This window comes from Lontra canadensis, unplaced genomic scaffold (assembly GCF_010015895.1).
Source record: "Lontra canadensis isolate GAN:19392208 unplaced genomic scaffold, GSC_riverotter_1.0 scaffold93, whole genome shotgun sequence".
Classification (NCBI taxonomy): Eukaryota; Metazoa; Chordata; class Mammalia; order Carnivora; family Mustelidae; genus Lontra; species Lontra canadensis.
In genome coordinates, this window is record NW_022631087.1 from 3091493 (window position 1) to 3112365 (window position 20873).

Genomic DNA, 20873 nt, shown 5'->3' on the forward strand with positions numbered 1-20873 from the left:
TGAGTAAACCCTTGGCAAAGTGCAGTTACCAATTGGTTTATTTCCTGGGAAAGACTTAGAATGTGCCATATAAGTCTAAGAGGGAAAACATGGAAAGGATAGTTGTAAATAAGCAACAGCTACATTCTCAAACCACTTCCCAGGCTTCCTGTTTTCCTATCAGGCTAACAATCGTGGACAGCATCTCAACCAGTGCTGGGAAATGAAGGCATTTAACCCGGCATGAGCTAGTGAGATGGATGGAGAGCGGGAGCTGGTAGTTCAGCACCAAGTTTCCTGGAAACAGAGGCGGCCTGCCATCAGGATGCCTTTGGCAAAAGACTGTCTGGAGCTGCCCTAGTCCCACTAGCGCTATCTGACAGAGGCTTCATGACCCAGTATCAGCAGCCAGCTCTAACCACCACCACCTCGCCCAGTTCCTCAACTGTACACCTACCCAAGTTCTCCAAGAAGGCAGTAAAGGCACTCCCTTAGGGAGGACGAAGGCCGGACATGATAATGGGAAACAGAGAAAGCATAGTTCATTTAGCCACCGTTATGCAGAAATACAGTATTATCCCAAAGTTATGCTACTTAGAAAATACTTTCTCCACTTCCAACCGTAGAAAACAAAACCAAGCTATACCGAATTTTTCCCTAAATGACTCATTCTTCTTCTTCCACAAAATGAGATTACCAGAGAAGCCTGTATTTTAAAAAAGGTTTTTATTTTAATCCTTCCTAGAGGAATACAGATTTGAATGAAATACATTCATTCCATAAATACATTAGCAGCAAAACCCTCCCACCAGAGTCCTCTCTACTCCAGCCCAGAGGCTGCCCTTTAGAGCAGAAGCTGTTCCATCCACCGTCGTCTCAACAATGTGTTTGCTTCTTGCTGAAAGCAGGATATATGTGTGAGATCAAGTGAAAGACCACATGGATGGATTAATTAACTACGCTGGGACCCTGAACACACACCCATGTGGTGACCATCGAGCCTTCCATACCTTCGAAATCCGTTAACACCCACCATGCTTAACTGATGAGATCCTTCACCACAGACAACCGAGGCCTAACCTTGCAAACGCACTGATGTCTGAAATCCTTTGTCATTCTGAGCTGGCAGCATCTTAATGGTGTCTTGTTCTTTCTCGTAGGATAAGCCAGATATAAAGGATCATTTCCTCCTTCTTTCTACAGTCCGAGGTACCACTTTGCCAGCTGAGTCCACATGTGCTTGTTGTCAGGAGATAATCCAACAGGCATTATTTGACTCACTACACCTCCAGCTCCCCTTTGTCTAGAAGCTAGAAGCTTTACTGGAGAGAGAGAGAGAGAGAGACATGTCTAAACCTACAAAGATCTCTAAGGAACAATGACAGGTGTCTCAAACTGGCTTCCATCAAAGCTAGTTTTTTTGGACAGTGGCCCAGATGTCTCTCCTTTTCTTTTCTCCTCCACCATTGCCTGTTGCCTGGCTGGTTCTTTTTTATTTGCCCTTGAGGCATCTGCTGAAATTCTGGGAAGATCTACCCTAAACTCCCAAGTAGCCAAGAGAGACTAAGGCAGGTGGTACTTTAAACTTGTCAGCTTAAGTCAAAGCAATAAGCTTACAATGCTGTGTTCCAATTCATTCTGGGATGACTTAAGTCACAACAGTCTACATAAAACACAACACCAGAACCACAATCAGCAATCGGGATGACAGTGAGACAGGGACCAAGTTTAGAGTGCTACTACATCACAGGGCCGGGAAGAAAAAGGAACAATGGGAAGAATTTCAAATAAATCTGATTTGTCTGGACGGAGGACAGCTTTGACTCAGGTATAAATGCATCACCTAGTTTATCATGAAAATAAGGAATGGACTCCAGAAGCTGACACTTTCTTCCCCATACATCACTTAAAAATAGTTTACCCTGCTCTCTTTTCCCAATCTGTTCTACAGTGTTTTCATTAGGATGCTCTTCTGTAAGTGCTTTATCCATTCCCATTCAGTCTGCTTTGACTGTTGGCTGGAAGAAAATCAGAAAGCATTTTATATAAAAACCACTGTAGTGGATAAGCGGTTGCATGTTTTTCCCTTTTGCATTTTCCATCCAAAACTGTTGGCTTTTTACTTAGGCGCCGAGAGAGTGTCATCTGCTGAATACATGGCACTGCTGATCCGACAGTCCTCCGTCCCCACGGAGTCCGCTAGTTCTTCCTCCTCCGAGTCATCATCTTCCTCCTCCTCTTGTGCTGATGAACTGGAGGTGGGACCTTTGCAGGTTTTCAGGTGGCGGGTGAGATGATATTTGGTAAGATAAGCCTTTGTACATTTTTCACAGACATAATCCCGTTTTCCCTCGTGAGAATTGAGATGCTTCTTCAAGTGATTTGTTCTCAAGAACAGCTTATCACACTTAGGACACTTGATCTGGCGTTCTCTACGAGGAACACGAGAGAAAACATTTGTTTTGGGGTTACAAATGACAAGTAAGGCATACATTTATTCTTCATAACCTCCTCAGGTCTTTGTCAGAAGAGCTCTACCATTCTAAAATCAGATCATGCCCCTGCTCCCTTTTTTTTAAAGTAGGCTCCATGCCCAGCATGGAGCCCAACACCAGAGCTTGAACTCATGATCCTAAGATCAAGACCCGAGTCTAATATTTTATTTTGCCTGTTTGGGATCACACTGTATATATCTCCTTTGTGTCTGATGTGACGAAATCAATTCAAGTTGCTGCAAGTACCAGCAGTTTGCTCCCTTCCAGTGCTGTGTATATGACTTACAAATACACCACAACTTATCTGTGGTACCGGATTTGTCTTTTGTTTATGGATATTTTGGTGCTTTCCAATTATTTATCATCACAGGAAAGACCACTATGAATATTTCTATATTTGTACATTGGTCTGCATACGCATAAGTTTCTTTAGGGCACATACTCAGGGATGGTATAATTAGATCAAAAGATACGCACATCTTCAACTTTACTGGATAATATTAAACTGTTTTCCAATATGGCAGTATTTCTCCTTAGGATTTTATTTTGAAGTGGTGCCTGGGTGGCTCAGTGGGTTAAAGCTTCTGCCTTCAGCTCGGGTCATGATCCCAGGGTCCTGGGATTGAGTCCCGCATCGGTTGGGCTCTCTGCTCAGCGGAGAGCCTGCTTCCCCAACCCCCTGTGCCTGCCTCTCTAATTGTGATCTCTGTCAAATAAATAAATAAAATCTAAAAAAAAAAAAAGATTTTATTTTGAAGTAATCTCTACCCCTAACATGGAGCTTGAACTTACAACCCCAAGATCAAGAGCTGCATGCTCTACCAACTGAACCAGCCAGGTGCCCCTCTAATGAGGCAGTATTAATACATTCATGCCCATCAACAGCCACTTGGGAGTTCCTGCTGCCCCATGTTCTCAACTGGAAGATTCAAATTTGAACATTTTTGACAACTGCCCAATACATAATGGGATCTCACTATGGTGCTAATGGTATCCCATTTAACTAAAAATTACCCAGCTCAAAATGTCAGTTGTGTCAAGGCTTGAGTAACCCTGGCTAAGACATCTTACAGCTAGAAAAAAAAACCTAAGACATCATGTAGACCAGGAATTCTGTAACTCTTTTTTTGAGCAGCTGAACCCTACATCTTTTTTTTTTTTTAATTTTTATTTTTTTAAAAGATTTTATTTATTTGACAGACAGAGATCACAAGTAGGTAGAGCGGCAGGCAGAGAGAGAGGAAGGGAAGCAGGATCCCCGCTGAGCAGAGAGCCCGATGCAGGGCTCAATCCCAGGACCCTGGGATCATGACCTAAGCTGAAGGCAGAAGCTTTAACCCACTGAGCCACCCAGGCGCCCCTGAACCCTACATCTTACAGGCTCAATACGCAAAACAGACAAAAAGGTCAAAATCCTTGAAGAAGTGGTAGGGTGCAGTGAGAAGTTCTAAGTCTGGCCTCCTTACCATTTCTACCAACTTCTCCCAGCAGGAGAGGGCACTGAGGAATTCTGCAGGGTTGCAGGATGTGGAAAACTAAGCCCCTGCTTTCTCGGAGCTTATGTTCTAATGGAGGAGTTACACCATAAACAAAAAATACGTAACATCGCATCAAACAGTAAAAACTACTATGGGGGAATAAAAAAAACAACAAACCGCAGGTAAGAGTGATGGAGTTCTATTTTAGATAAGATAGTCAAGGAAGAGGGAAGGAAAAAATGAAACAAGATGGGATTGAGAGGGAGACAAACCATAAGAGACTCTTAATTTCACAAAACAAACTGAGGGTTGCTGGCGGGAGAGGAGGTAGGGAGAGGGTATGTGCTATGGTGAGTGCTATGAAATGTTTAAGCCTGATGATTCACAGACCTGTACCTCTGGGGCAAATAATACATTATATGTTAATAAAAATAATTAAAAAAAAAAAAGATAGTCAAGGAAGGCCATTCTGAGATGACAACATTTTTGAGCAATAACCTGAATGAAAGGGGGTAGGCAGATAAGCTCCTGAGACTGAAGTGTGTTTAGTATGCCAGAGTCTCATCAAGGGTTGACAGGGGCGGGGGAGCAATGTGACTAAAGCAGAACATGAGTAGAAAAGTAAGTAAAGATGAAGTGGGAGAGGCAGTCTCATACCACTCCATCACGAAGGGACTTTCACACTTTCTAACCCAAGTATGATGGGAAGCCGCGGGGGAATTATGAGCAGAGACAACACAGTCTGAGTTATGTTTTAAATGGATCACTCCAGTTATTATGACAGAATACAGAGCCTGTATATGCATGTCTGGGTAGAACAGAAGCAGAAAGACCAGGAGCAGATCGGCTGGCTGGAAGACTACTGAGCTGATCCAAACAATAGATGCTGGTGGTCTTGACTAGAAAAAGCTGAATAGAGAATGGAAGATTGAGTTAAAGACAGCTCTGAGGTGTTTGGCTTAAGCCACTGGGATGAACGGGGGCACCATTTCCTGAGCTGATGATCAATGGGGGAAAACCAAGTTTGTGGGGGTAATATTAAGAGCTGAGTTTTGGACATACCAGGTTTGAGTTGCTTTAGTGGACATCCAAAACTGAGAGATGCTGAGTGGATGGTTAGATATATAAGGCTGGGGACAGAAATTGTAAAGATGGTATCTAAAAAGCCATGGGACTACAGAGATGACCAGTAGTAAGCATCCCTGCTTGGGCTCTCAAGTTGCTCTTTCTGAGGGAAAGGGCCACGTCAGTCTCTGCCACATGCCTCGCACTCCCCTCAAACTGTGGGAGAGGAACTCGTCCTGCACTTGCTTTAGGGCTGTAGCTAAATTTTTTCCTAAGCAGATAAACAAAATGAATTTCAATACTGCTATATCCATTTTGAAATGTCTAAAGGTAAAAAATGCAAACATCTGAAAATTTTACCAGTGATCTCCACAGGAAAATTTATAGTCTCATTCAAAAACATTTTGAGGGGCGCCTGGGTGGCTCAGTGGGTTAAGCCGCTGCCTTCAGCTCAGGTCGTGATCTCAGGGTCCTGGGATCGAGTCCCGCATCGGGCTCTCTGCTCAGCAGGGAGCCTGCTTCCCTGTCTCTCTCTCTGCCTGCCTCTCCATCTACTTGTGATCTCTCTCAGTCAAATAAATAAATAAAATCTTAAAAAAAAAAACAAAAACATTTTGAGTGGGGGCACCTGGGTGGCTCAGTTGCTTAAGCATCTGACTCTTGATTTTGGCTCAGCTCTCATGGTCATGAGATCAAGCCCTGAATGAGGCTCCACGTTCAGCAGGGAGTCTGCTTGAGAGTCTCTCCTCCCTCTCTCTCTCTCTCTCTCTCTCTCTCTGTCACTCCCCTGTCATGTGCGCACACATGCGCTCTGCTTTTCTAAAATAAATAAATCTTTAAAAAAAATATTTTGAGTGGTGTTTCTTACTTATGAATGACTTACACACTAGGTTAAAGCTCAGATGACCTAAAAATTTTGTATCCCATGGGAGTTTGGCAAAGAGGGTTATTATGTTTTGCTATTGTGACAAAGAGTGCAGATCCACACTTAAAGAAAATTGTTTTCATTGGTAAATACCTGATTAAGCCAATTCTCAAACCCAATGGAGAAACAGTTACACCACTAACCTCAAAATAATTTATATTGCATTATGCTGTGAAATGGCTACAAAAAAAGCAAGTGCAAATTTAGGAGAGAAAGTCAAAATCAAGGAAGAAAATAATTCCATTTATTAATAAGCACAGATCATATCCAGGATATTGTCTTTACTTCTGGGTACCAAATCTGAAACCAGGTGATAAGAGGGAAAGCTGCAGAAATTAGGACTTTAAGCCTGATGAAAAGAGGGTTTAAAGGGAACATGACAGCAATCATTAAGTACTAAAGTCTGTGAGTTTAAAAAGATACTAAACCTACATGTATCATTCCAGAGACATGTGTAGAGGCTGACATAAGCGGATTCAAGCAAAACTTTTGCTCAAAACTAAATAAATCAGTTGTGTGGTATTCTAGAAGAAACCACAGTACTACTTGCCAGAGACACTGTGGAAATAAGCCTTTCATCTGGATGAACTCAGGAGCTCTCAACATTGGCTGGACATCAGAGTCGCTTGGGGAGGCTTTAAAAATTACACGGCCAGGGGTCTATCTCTAACCAACTAAATTAGAATCCCTGGAGGCAGGGCCCTGGCACCAACTGTTTTTCACATCTTCCAAGTATTATGAGCAGTGCTATGGGCTGAATGCTTGTGTGCCCCATCCCCCAATAAATTCTTATGCTGCAGACCTAAACCACAATGTTATGGTATCTGGAGGTGGAAACTATGGGAGATAATTAGATTTAGATGAGGTCATGAAGACTGGACCCCCCATGTTGGGGTAAGTGTCAGAAGAAAAGGCAGACAGACCAAAGCTCATCTGCTCTCTCCCATGTGGGGACCCAGCAGGAAGGCAGCTATCTACAAGCCAGGAAGAAGGCTCTCATGAGAATCCAACCACAGTAGCACCCTGATTTTGGATTTCCAGTCTCCAGAAGGTATTCTGTTGTGGGAGCTCAAGCTAACATAAGCAGCTGGACTAAATGATCCCAGAGATCTCTTTCAGCTCTAATGATGTATAATTCTATACAGTATTTGATAATTCATGTGTCTAATTTCTAAAATTTCACACTAATAATGGAGCTCCCTCATGAACACTGTTTTTAAAAAAGTCATTTTGAGAATTATGAATGTAGATCCAAACTTAATGGATATTTTAGTATCTCAGGTTGCATTTTTTAAAAGATTTATTTATTTATTTGAGAGAAAGAGAGGCGCATATGTGAGCGGGGGAGGGGCAGAGGGAGAGCAAGAAAGAGAGAAGCAGACTCCCGGCTGAGTGCAGAGCCCCATGTACGGCTTGATCCCACGATCCATGAGAATATCATCTGAGTCAAAACCAAGAGTTGGATGCCCCCCAGGTTGCATTTGATTAGGAATCAGACAAAAGAGCAAATATGAAAGCAAAGTAGCTAACTAAACCTCAGAATAAGAATATCAAGTCTTGGGATGCCTGCGTGGCTCAGTCAGTTAAGCATCTTTTGGCTCAAGTCGTGATCTCAGGGTCCTGGGATCAAGCCCCATGTCAGGCTCTCTGCTCAGCGGGGACCCTCTTCTCCCTCTCCCTTTGCTGCTCCCCCTGCTTATGTGCTCTCTCTCAAATACATGTTTAAAAATCTTTGAAAAAAAAAAAAAGAATATCATGTTTCCATTGAACATGACTTTCTAAACAGTACCTCCATAATACAAACTAATGTCTTCTCCCTCTTCTAACATTTGCTAAAGGCTCAGGGCCACAAAATCTATTCTTTTCTCTTTACCACTACTGTAACTAACACAACCCGACATTTAATTACACTTGGATTCATACAATGAAGTCTTAATAGGTCGAGCAATATTTGACCTTCTCCTTCAATCATCCTGTCCTGTTGCCAGAGTAATCTTTACAAAATGGACATCTCACTATGACATCATTTTCTTAAAGTCCTTCAACATTTATACAGGAGTGTGAACACACTTAACATTACCTAACAGTATACTTAAAAATGGTTAAGACGGTGAGGCTCCTGGGTGGCTCTGTCATTTTAAGCATCCGACTCTTGATTTCATCTCAGGTCATGATCCTAGGGTTGTGAGATGGAGCCCTGTGTTGCTCATGGGGCCTGCTTGAGAATCTCTCTTTGCCCCTCCCCCATCTAACCCTCCACCCCTAGCTAAAATAAATAAATAAATAAAATTTTTAAATGGTTAAGACGGTAACTTTTGTATTACATGGTGTTTGTTTGTTTTTTTACTATAATTAAAACACACACCCAGCACAGTGCCTGCTACATGGGGAGGTAAAACCCTTCAGTGGCTCCCCATTATTTCCAGAAAGAAATTTAATTTTCCTAGTTGGATAAAAGGTTCATGACTTCACTGCTGCTTCTCTATCATTCTCATATATACAATATGCTCTAACTGTAAAGAACCACTTGCGTTCCACAGTCCTTCTTGTATCTGGGTTTCTAAATATGTCTAGATATTCCCACACTTTTACCCTTCTTTGCCTCTGTGAATAATTTTAACTTATCTTAATACTTAGCTCAGACTACTAGGAAGCTTTTCCAGGACACCCTGGCCAGGTCTGTGACCCTCTTTCACAGCCTCTCAGGATCTGATGCTTACTCTAACTGCAACGTGGTACAGTAGTGTTCTACTGTTTTGGCTCTCTTAGTGGACTCTGAGCTCTTTAAAGACAAAGTCTGTGTCTTTCATCTCTGTATTTTCACCACTTGGCATAATGGTGGTCATCGAGGAGGTACTTAAAAAATATTTGTTAAATGAGATTACGTGTTGAAAAAAGTAAATAAATAGAGGAGAAAATAAGAAAAATAAAGCAAGCAAGTGAAATCTTCCAGGTTAAACCCAAAAACTTAGATTTCTAACCTTCGTTTGACTATGTGAACACAAGAAGCAGCTACCAAGGTAGGAGACAATGAGTCAGCACTTGCAAGAACTCAAATGCACCACCTAAGGAGCACGTGTGCTGTGAGGTAACTTACTGCGTGTGGATGAGCACATGCTGTTTGAGGTCCTGTCTCCGCATAAACAACTTGTCACAGTAATCACACTTGAGATTCTTCTCACCCGTGTGGATAACCATGTGGGACTCTAGGTGAGCCTTCTGGGTGAAAGACTTGTCACACAAAGTACATCTGTAGTTCTTCTGACCTGCACATTAACCCAAATTGTCACGCTGTGAATAAAACAATCACTAGCATTCTCCAGACAGACAGACAGACACAAGTATGGGTATGTGGCAGAGGCAGGAATGAAACCGAACTGATAACTGGAACATCACTCTCTAGGGCTATCTACCTAGAACCAGTCAGAGAAAATGAATTTATATTCTGCAACAAAGGCCAGCGAAGCTAATAAATCTGACCTCCTTCTAGGACCACTTACCTGACTATTACACGTATTTTTTTTTACTGTTTATAGCTGACACATATGAAATCTGGGAAGAAATTACTTATAATCCTAGCAACCAACCTAACCCAATGATGTTTAAAAAACCTCATGAATTCTAACATCTGTGAACAGACAAACATGCTTTTACAATGTACAGTTTTATTAAAACATACGATCTCATAAACTAGAGGTGAAATAAAATCCTTCTAAGAATGCAGAATTAAGGGGCGCCTGGGTGGCTCAGTGGGTTAAAGCCTCTGCCTTTGGCTCAGGTCAAGGTCCCGGGGTTCTGGGATCAAGCCCTGCATTGGGCTCTCTGCTCAGCGGGGAGCCTGTTTCCTCCTCTCTCTCTCTCTCTGCCTGCCTCTCTGCCTATGTGTGATCTCTGTCAAATAAAATCTTAAAAAAAAAAAAAAAAAAAAAGAATGCAGAAATAAGATTACCATAGGTCAGGGATTGGACAACCTTTTGTAAAGTCTAGTCTGTATCTGAAGCTTTGTGGGTCATATAGTCTCCATCGTGACCACACAGTCTTAAATGCAAAAGGACAAGGCAGAATTTTACTTTCAAAGATTTGGGGAACCAATGACCCAGCCAAGAAAACCAAGATGTCATGGGTTATTTTGTCGTCTTTAAAAAATATGTGCTAAAAGAAAGGGGTTGGTTTCCATGGAGTTTAGTGAATGGAAACTCAAAATACAAAATTTGGCAGTGTTGACTGTACCATATTCACAGGAAAAAAAACTGGCTCTGGCCACTGACTAGGAATAAGGTCTACGCAAGGCTCAGAGCGTTTCTACAGAATTCCCTTTGCTTTCAGTCCAAACACACGTATCAACTTCCTGATGAAGTCCATTTTCCCAGTCACCTTCAAACTATAGTAGGGGCACTTGGAAGGTGAAACATCGTAATAATGCGAGCTAACATTGAGGAAGCACAATTATCCCACCGAGATTTATCACCCAATGAAGTCCTGCTGTCAGCCGCACTCTTACATGTTAACTGCACCTACAAGACTAGCTAGCTGCAATTTATTACCCCAATTTCTAATTGTTGCAAAATTCCATTTTGATGGTCTAATATAACTTACCTGTATGTATCTTGAGGTGAGTCCGCAGGTTGCTGGGATCACTAAAAGCCTTGCTACAGAAATCACACTTGTGGGGCTTCATACCCATGTGACCCATAAAGTGGACATGAAGTTTGGAAGGAGAGATAAAAGCCTGGGGGCACATTGAGCACTTCCACTTCCTTTCTTTGCTGTGGCTTGGCCCATGGCTGCTGCTGTGGCCCTGGCTATGAAGATGGTTATGGATGTGGCTGGTAAGGTGAGCTTTGAACTCTGTATAGGAATTGCACTCCTTGCCACAGTTACAGAGGTGCACATCTGGGTGTTCGGGAACACCTTCAAAAAAAAAAATTACTCAATGTCTCCTCATACTTAAATTTTAAAACTCGTTCTTGATATTAATAATATTGCTTACAATTCTCCATTCTACCAAAATTTCCATCTTGCCCACTACTTGTAAAACTGGAATGTCTTGTTTAATACTCTATTCCCAGCATCTCATATAGCGTGCTGGGCACAAAGGAAGCACTGGTACATAACGGATTATAATACATCTTTCCTAGGCAAAAAAACTTTCATTAAAAATTTTTGTAGAATAAACTCTAATAAAACATTGCTTGTCATCATGACACAGTGCAAAGAAAAAGACTATGAAGGTTAAATCAGTTAAAGGACTTCTTTTCTTTATGAACTTAAGTTACAATGGTACTGGCCTCAAAAAAGGAGCCTCAGGAACTTCAATACCCCAAATCAAAATCTTAACACAGAAGTTCCTTTCATACAAATACTGCTAGATCGATAACATTCAGCTTGTGAAGAACCTCACAGATTTTAACATTTCTAACATAGGAGTAATACCCTGCTTTTATTTATACAAATGTATGTGATTTGCTTCAGCTAACATATAAATTATTACCAAAATTACTTCTGGTCCTTGGTGTTTTTACTATGCTAAATCCAGGAGAAACAAGTCTTATAGTAACTTACCCATCTGCTGAGCATAATCACGGCTATAGTAAAAAAGCAGTTCATTTTCGGGAGGGATATCTTGTGAGGTGCAGAAATAGATTTTTCCGTCATGGGGATAAGCCACCAAATTCTGCTCTTCCCGGTTCCTAAGTTATCACATTTAATAAATCAAGCATACTAATTTTGGAATATATACTAAACATATCATATCCCTAAGCAAAATTCTATACGAAAACTTAGAACTATTTTCTTTGGGTCATTTTTCTAATTCCCTATTCTATCAGGAGGGACACAGAAAACAGAATTCTTACTTCTGTCCATCAACTGATTGCCCTTTATAGTCAGAAACACTACAGTGTTTCTGCAGTAAGAAAATTAAATAAAATTAAGTTTTAAAAGAGCAACAGCACAGGGGCGCCTGGGTGGCTCAGTGGGTTAAAGCCTCTGCCTTCGGCTCAGGTCATGATCCCAGAGTCCTGGGATCGAGCCCCACATCAGGCTCTCTGCTCAGCGGGGAGCCTGCTTCCTCCTCTCTCTCTCTGCCTGCCTCTCTGCCTACTTGTGATCTCTGTCAAATAAATAAATAAAATCTTAAAAAAAAAAAAAGATTAAAAAAGAGCAACAGCACAAAGACACAGAGAGAGCTAGCTGAATGAGAGTTAACTGCAACAACAGCCTGAGGGTTGACTAACGGCAGATATAAAGAGCAGGTACCCACTTGCAAATTCAATGATGACTGTATTATTCCTTACTGCGTTGGTAGGTTGAATAAACTATTTAATTTAAAAAAAGGATAGCTTCTTCTGTTTGGGTTGATTATACAATCACTATTAGTTAACAACTACTGAAGTGAAGAAGGTAAAAAGCCTTAGTCCTGAACATATGTTTAGACATCAGTATAATCTGGAACTTTGGGCTCTTCTGTATTCTATGCAAAGCTTCCCACTGAAAAACATCCAAATCTTAACCATCTCTTCATCCCAGACTACTCTTACCTGGCTTTGCGCACAAACATCATCCAATTACATTCATTTTCGTCAGTTGTAATGATGCAGAATTCTAGGACACCATTGTGGTATATCTGCCAAGAGAAGGCAAACATACATGTCAAAGGAACTGACAAGCAACACAAAGTGCTACTGAATTTCAGCTACAACAATCCCATTTACTCTGCAGTAGGCCTCTGCTCTCCTAGTCAGCGTGGAACTCCACGGCTGCCTTCTGACAAGGCGTTCTCTCTGTCATTTCAACTGGCCCCCATCTCCAGCGAGGTAATAAAGACCATTGGAGACCGATAGTTAGTGCTCAAAGTAGATACAATGACCTTCCTGTTCATTATTCACACTCTGGCTGGACTGGAAAAAACAAACAAAAACAGCCTATTTGTCTTCATCACCTACCGCATGGTGACAAGGAGTGACTAAACAGACATTAAGGTCACAGAACCATCTCTTCTCAGTCTTTTTCCAGTGGACCTAGCGTTCTTCTGTATTCTTTTTCGATACCAAAATTAATGTCCCCAACGCTGGCAGCACCTTACCTTTTCAATGTCCGCAAGACCCACTTTCCTCTCATTTCAGTTTTGCAGGTATCATTCCCAATCTATTGACTACAAGTGAATCTATAAATATGTTAAAGGAATATCTGTTTACATCAAAACCCTACATTTCCAGGATTCCCATTAGTAAACAAGAGAAATGATCCGGGGCTCCCGGGTGGCTCAATCAGTCAAGCACCTGCTTTCAGCTCAGGTCATGATCCCAAGGACCTGGGACATAGCCCCACATCTGGCTCCCCGCTCAGCAGGGAATCTGGTTCTCCCTCTCCCCGACTACACTCACGTGCTCTCTCAAAAATAAATGAAATCATTAAAAGAAAAGAAAACTAGAGAAATGCTCTTAGCTTCCAATCCCAGAACTGTTTCCCAAGCTAACTATTTGAGGGATGTTTTAGTTGATTACAAAGTAAGACTTTCATCATATAAACAAATTCCATGCCCTCAGCTGCCTCAAGTAATTAAAATGAAGAATCACTGGATTATCTAACAAAGGGAGGACTATAAACAGTTTATTTTCTAAATTCCATAGCTGGTGTTTTGCTAAATATTATAATTTGGCTACAAAGAACAGAAAGGATGGAACATGAAATAAGTGCCTGACAGGTGAATGGCACCATACAGGTCTTGGCAAATTTTGCTTTTACATCACTTTTAACTACCTCACTATAGTAAAAACATCCAAAAGTCACAGAAAAGCTTCATGAACACTGACCTTCCAGATATGGTTGACTGCCTTGTCTGTCCATTCCGCTACTTCCATGGAGTGGCTCTGTTGGCCAATGAGAGGCCCAAAGCAAGTCCGCACAGGAATGGTTTCTCCAGTCCACACACCTATCAGTGAAAAGATACCAACGGCCCAATCAATGATTTCAGCATCTAACAAGATACACAAGAGTGGCTTAGCTCATGTAAAGAATGTTATCTTTAGGGAACAACTCCAGATATTCCAGCACTCCTGTAAGGTAGCTAAGTCTTACGGGTTCTATCCTATAAATATGGAAAATGTAATGAGCAGATTAAATGTGGCTCAGAAGAAATATGCAGAGTAAGAAGCAGTATCAGAATTCCCTAAACCCAGTGTTATACACAAGGAACCAAACCAAGTCCCTCCAAGTGTTACTTTGGAATTAATACATAAAAAAAGACTAGAGAACATTACTCAATTATAAAAACATAAAGCAATTACTTCAAAATGAATCAAACTTATAAAATGACCTGTGCTTAAAGCACTGCTCGATATTATCTAAGCTGTTTTAACATTTTCAACTGACTCATACCCAAACTACAGCTAAAAAAATAATGAACTTAGCTTAATACTTTCAAAGAAATGGACAGTAATTCAAAAACCATTTTTTAAATTATTTTTTAATTTATTTTTATTTGACAGAGAGAGAGAGACGGCCAGAGAGATAATACAAGCAGCGGGAATGAGAAAGGGAGAAGCAGGCCTCCTGCTGAGAAGGGAGCCCGATGCGGGGCTCAATCCCAGGACCCAAGGGCCATGACCCGAGTCAAAGGCAGATGCCTAACAACTGAGCCACCCAGGCACCCCTCAAAAACCATTTTAAATTCAAATATGGGTAACCAAACTCTGGCAGTCTTTATTTCTTATTCCTTTTTCCTAAGGAATATTAGACAATTTATGAACATTCAATCTGACAAGAGGTTATCAGTGATGAATTTACCATGATTTATAAAAGAAACTTAAGTATTAAGGAATATTTTGTCACAATTGTTAAAGAATGATAGAGCCAAGAATAAAAGTCTTCAGACTCAGGTCACAATTCTTTCCTGTATTCAATTCTGATTCTAAGAAAGAGGAACTTTCTCAAGAAACTTTCAACTTGATTTATTGCTATCACTGGACAAACATTCCTAGAAAGAAAAATCTTAAGAAGTCAATTAAGTAAACTGACTTCCAAATCAACCAAATAATGACTAAATTATACATATCCACTTTGACAACCCTACCCTACAAAGGAAGAGAACTGACAGGCTTTTATGGTTCCCAGATTCTTACCAACTTCTGCTCCCACAACTGACTGGCGGAGAACAAGCTGCTTGGGGAGAGAAAGCCTTGCTCTGCTCTCTATTGGAGTGTCAGGAACAAAAGTCACTGGTCCGTGATCGGGACAGTCTGAGGGATAAGCTCGGTCACAGAGAGTGCACCCTATGGATAGGAAATTTGGGAGACAAAAATGGGGTTATTTCAAGCAGCCTGGTACCGCCTACTTTCTCATTTAAATGCTAATTACTAAACTATAACCAGTAAAAAGCAAAGGTCTAGTAAAAATACTCTGATCCTGGGCATCTGGGTAGCTCAGTTGGTTAAGGATCTGCATTCAGCTCAGGTCATGATCCTGGGGTCCCCACATGAGGCTCCACACTCAGCTGGGAGTCTGCCTCTCCCTCTGCTCCTCCTCCTCCTCATTCTAATAAATAAATGAAATCTTAAAAAAACACTCTGATCAAACAATAACTTTCTTACACTAAGCTACATATCCCACTCTTACATCTCTCTCCAGTAAGATCTGATTTTTTTTTTAAATCTCATAGGACAATTTTACTATTTAGTCCATAGAGACTGACTAAAAAAGGAAACACTATATTAAAGAAAAAAGTACATTGTTTCTTACCTAAAGTAGATACATTAGATACATAATACCTTTAGATCTGATATCTAAAGTCCCAAGATTCCAATTCTACCAAACTATGCGAGGAAACTGGAATTGAAACGCCATCATGCAAAGCCACAACAGAGATGATAGCATAGATCAACAGAGTCAGAGACACTGTTTGCTTTTGCTTCACTATAAACAAACTGGTCACCCAGGTTTTGATGAGATTCTTAAGACCAAAACAACAACAACAACAACAAAATGCTCTTAGGGACAGTAGGTAGAATCATGTTCTTGCAGACATGTTTGCTTAAATTTCTTAATTTCTTACTGTTCATATGTTCTTTTTGCACTGTCAGAAAGGGTGCTGCTCTCTACGGTTACTATAACTTCACTTTTCCAAGCTCATGAGTGTCATTCTCCATAAATCTTGTGCTCTATCACTGCTAAGGAACAGTACATGTGACCTGTCAGTCACTGGTTATGTACAAACTTTCCAAATTTGTCCACAAAATAGTTGCGAGTACATCAACCACAGAACCACAGCCATCTAAGTAATTTTTTCCCCTAAGCAATCATTAAACATTTCTCCTTAAATGACATAAAATAGCAGTAAGTTTTCATATTTAGGCAAAGCAGAAATAATACCTTACTTCAACTATTACTTGACTAAAAATTCTTTGAAGATCAGATTAGAGATCACCTACACTTGGTGGAGCTGATTATCCAGTGCTCTTAACAAGAAACCAGGCTAAATCTCCAAAGGAGATTCAGGTTTCATAGTGCAAAAAAAATACTTGGAGGTTTCTTTGAAAATACACAAATGTCCAATGAGAACTTGTAGAGGTTTGACATCATTGTCACTAGGGAAATGCAAATCTAAACCACAATGAAATGCTACTTCCCACCCACTCCACAGCCAGTAAGACAGCTATAACAGAAAGTGTTCAGAAGATGTGGAGAAACTTGGGCGCCTGGGTGGCTCAGTGGGTTAAGCCGCTGCCTTCGGCTCAGGTCATGATCTCGGGGTCCTGGGATTGAGTCCCGCATCGGGCTCTCTGCTCAGCGGGGAGCCTGCTTCCCTCTCTCTCTCTCTGCCTGCTTATCTGTCTACTTGTGATCTCTCTCTGTCAAATAAATAAATAAAATCTTAAAAAAAAAAAAGATGTGGAGAAACTGGAAAACACACACACTGATGCTGGGAATTCAAAATGGTGCAACTACTTCAGAAAACAGTCTGGCAGTTCCTCAAAAAGTTAAACATGGAGCAATTCTACTCCTAAATTCCACATCCAAGAGACTTAAAAACATGTTCATACAAAAACTTGTAAATGAATGTTCATGGCAGCATTATTCATGATAGCCACCAGGAGAAACAACCAAACGTTCATGAATGAAAGGTGGATAAACAAAATGTGGTCCAGTCATATGACAGACTATTATTCAGCCCAGAAGAGGAATGAAGGACTGATACCTGCCATGACGTGAATGAGCCAGGACAACATTATGCTAAGGGAAGGAAGACACACAAAGCCACATGTTGTAGGCTTCCACATATGAAGTGTCCAGAATAGGTGAATCTATAAAAAGTCGGTTAGTGGTTACCTGAGGATGGTTGTGGGGAGGAGGGGGTTAGAAGGGTGGGAATGATGAATGGCTCCTAGCGGAGCATATTTACGGGTGATGAAACATTTTGGAGTTAGATAGTGGTGCTGGTTGCACAATCTTGTCAGTATACTAAAAACCACTAAATTGTAAAATTTAAAATGTATATGTGAATTATATTTCATTTCCTTGTTTTTAAGATTTACGTATTTGAGAGACAGAGAACGAGCATGAGCAGAGAGAGGGAGAAGCAGACTCCCTACGGAGGAGGAAGCGCAATGCGGGGCTCAATCCTGGGACCCCAAGATCACGACCTGAGCTGAAGGCAGATGCTTAACTGACTGAGCCACCAGGCATACCAGCATAGCTCATTTTTAAAGAAACACACAAAGGAGCAAGAGGTTCCACATGCCCACTTAAGAAAGAATCAATAGACTTATTTAGGACACCTCGTCTGCTAAGTGAAAGAGCCTACATTAATCACATTCCCAAGTGAAGATATTTTAAAATTATAATTTCCAGATTTCAAAAGATTAACAGTTTTCCTCATTGTTTGGCTCCTGAGGCACCAGAAGCTTTGTCCTACTCCTCTGACCCTCCTGTTCAGTCTACTTTGGAAGCTCTTCCTCCACCACTGTCTTGGCATCCCCAGCCTTCCTACATTCCACTCTCACTAGGAGATAATTCCACCCCACGTCCATGGCTGTAAGTAATGTTTTATTTATTAACATTTTATTTATTTGAGAGAAAGAGAGTGAGAGAGAGCATGAGAAGGGAGAAGGTCAGAGGGAGAAGCAGACTCCCCATGGAGCTGGGAGGCCGATGCAGGACTTGATCTCGGGACTCCAGGATCATGACCTGAGCCAAAGGCAGTTTTAATACTCAGAATCCCTAAATATTTGCAGACAGATCTCTGTGCTCCATATTAAAATCTCAATAAACATCTCTCCTGGGTATTTTATACACTGAAATCAATATGTTGGAAACCAGACTCAACATCACTCCTCAAAAACAAACAAAAAGGCAGTCCTCCTCCACCATTATCCTAAGGAGTGGTACCACTATCCACCTAGGTTCCCAGCCAGAAACCAGGGATATCTCCTTAACCATTCTCTCCCCCAACTTCAACCCTTCAGCAAGCTCTACTAAGTTCTTTGTAAATATTCCCCACTTTCCTCATCATCACCTCTACTCTAGGTTAGAAAATCACCTTTCACTGAAATTACGGCATCCTCTTCCTTACCTGTCTACTCGCCTCACGCTGCAGAGAGCCCCCATCCCAAACCTCACTCCTTAAGACCCTTGACTGGTCTTAGAAGACCCTTTGTATTCTGGCTCCTACTTCTTTCTCATCACCCCCGTACTATGCTTCAGCAATTTTGAACCACACAAAATTCTTTTAGTTCTAGGCACTTTCGGGTGCCATCTCCTGTCTGGGACACTGTTCTTCCTGATACTCAGCTGCCAACATCTTTCTTGCCCTTCAGGTCTGTGCTAACACAAGCACAGCCTCCCCTCGTAAGTCTTCCCTATTCCCTCCATGGCCTGGTTAGATGCTCTCCCGAGGCTCTTTGAGACCTCACACTTAATCCCATCTTCCCACTTACCATACTATATTGCAATAGCTTGTTTACTAGCCTATGCTTCCCATCAGACTATAATCTCTTTAAAGGCATGTGTTGTCTCTTACAGACTGTTTTCTACCCTGCATCTACCATAGAGGCTGGCACAGAGTAAGCCCTCCACACGTTTCCTGCATGAATGAACCATGTAGTGACACCAACAAATGAATAGTTTTTATATTGCTTTCTGTTATTGTTGTCCCATGTAGAAGAACTTTTACGTGCCCAACTACAGTAATTTATATGCATTCTGAACAAAAATAAAAATTGCATTTGTGTCTTCCTACATTTTTCCACAGGAATCAAAAAAGTACACATGATCTAATTTCTTACATTGAAAAAAACACATAGCATGACACATAGACAATATCTCACTGAAGTTTACTTCTATAATAACTAGAGTTATTATCTATACTTCTGAAACCCAGAGAAATATCTTGAATACTATTGGGCTGACCTTATCTGTAAAATACAGAAGGAAACGACTATGGTTTCCTTACTTCAGAATACTGTAAGAACCAACAAAATGCTTATATGTCATTTGGCTTATCTGAGGAAAAGGCACATTAATATAAAAAACAATACACAAAGAAAAATTCCAATATCTAGTCACTTTCTATACTCCCTTAATGTCTGACTTTGTGATTAAATCTGTTAGAGATGTTGGCCCTATCTACCAATATTTCCAAAAGAAAAAGGCTAAACACACTCACAAATTGTAAACAAGGTTGCCATATTTTCCTTATTTGAATTGGAGTCTTCCATTTGCAGTGAAGGTGGTACAAAAGAAAGACTGTCTGAAGATACATCTACATGACCTGTCCCCATAGCAACCTCCTGGGTGATGGAGGAGACAGCCACAGGTTCTAGGCTTAGGCCAACTTCATGAAGGGAAACAGATTCTAGGGAGGCGAGGTTGTGTGAGGTAGAGAGTGCCACGCTTACAGAGTTGGTGCTCATGGCCACGGTGTGAATGGAGTCACTGAGGGCACTGTCAGACATCCCGTTGACCCGACTTGCAATATGGTCTGTCTCCATGACCACAGGGAGCTCTAGGCCATTCCCATGAATGGGTATCACACCACCATGTCCTACAGTGTCTGCTGCAAGGTTGTTGCTCACAGAATCTACAGACAGAGGTTCGTGACTTCTGGAGCCATTTGGGATTTGTGAATGCTCGCCTGCAACACCATCCATTGTAAGTTCTTCTGCCATTCCATCTGTAGAGATTGGGCTGGTAACCCTAGAGACGTTCTCCATAGTGATTGTTGTGTCCAAGGCCACCTCATGGCCATCACTGGGGTGAAGACTTTGGGCACCATGTGTGTTCACAGAGCGAGAGTCTATTGAAACAATCCCTGGTTCTAATCCAACATTTCCATTGGACTGATAGGGATCTAGAGCTGAAGCGTTATTGGCGATAGATAATGCTGTATTACCATCAACATTTATAGAGTTAGGGTGGATATACTGAGGAGGTGGTCTGTCAGCTAAATAAGATAAAATGCCTGAGAGAAGGAAAAGATGAGATATCACTTTTTAGTACATCGTTAAATATAAGGAATTCCAAACGCTAGAAACCATATTCCTTACAAATTTAACTAAATCTCTTAACTACTTTGTTGGTTTAACTGATATACTTTATAAAAAGAGCAACATAAGTAGACCATAAAATAATCTTCTAGCTCCTTATTTGGTTAAATTGATATATATAAACTTTATAAATAGCAACATACATATATCATAATTCAGTTTTCCCTGTGAAACTGAGAAACTATGAAAGATTAACTATGTTCCTTTGAAGTCACTGGAAATTAAGCATTTAAATGATGCCTTTAAAACATACATAGTTGGAATTCCTGAGACCCAAGGTGCTGAAATTTGTTCTATCAAAGTTAAAAGGTAAAATGACTTAAAAGCAGGTCTTCCACATGAAAAATTTAATTAAGAAAATTTAAATATAACCTAGTTTTAAGTTATTAAA

At 40.9% G+C, this 20873-nt stretch overlaps 1 protein-coding gene across 4 annotated transcripts in view; it reads right to left on the reverse strand.

Moving 5' to 3' along the window:
* Positions 1-686: 686 nt before the first annotated feature.
* Positions 687-20873, reverse strand: part of PRDM4 (PR/SET domain 4) — a 28227-nt gene continuing 8040 nt past the window's right edge. For 2 of the 4 annotated variants that reach the window (XM_032836517.1, XM_032836516.1), the window contains exons 5-12: positions 19603-20397; positions 15065-15214; positions 13757-13875; positions 12482-12567; positions 11505-11632; positions 10539-10853; positions 9040-9208; positions 687-2411 (exon numbers count right to left, since the gene is read on the reverse strand). In XM_032836517.1, coding sequence (XP_032692408.1) covers positions 2099-2411; positions 9040-9208; positions 10539-10853; positions 11505-11632; positions 12482-12567; positions 13757-13875; positions 15065-15214; positions 19603-20397 — 2075 coding nt within the window. In that variant the 3' untranslated portion in view covers positions 687-2098. The remainder of the gene's footprint in view (positions 2412-9039; positions 9209-10538; positions 10854-11504; positions 11633-12481; positions 12568-13756; positions 13876-15064; positions 15215-19602; positions 20398-20873) is intronic. The other 2 variants (XM_032836520.1, XM_032836519.1) reach the window with 2 other exon arrangements.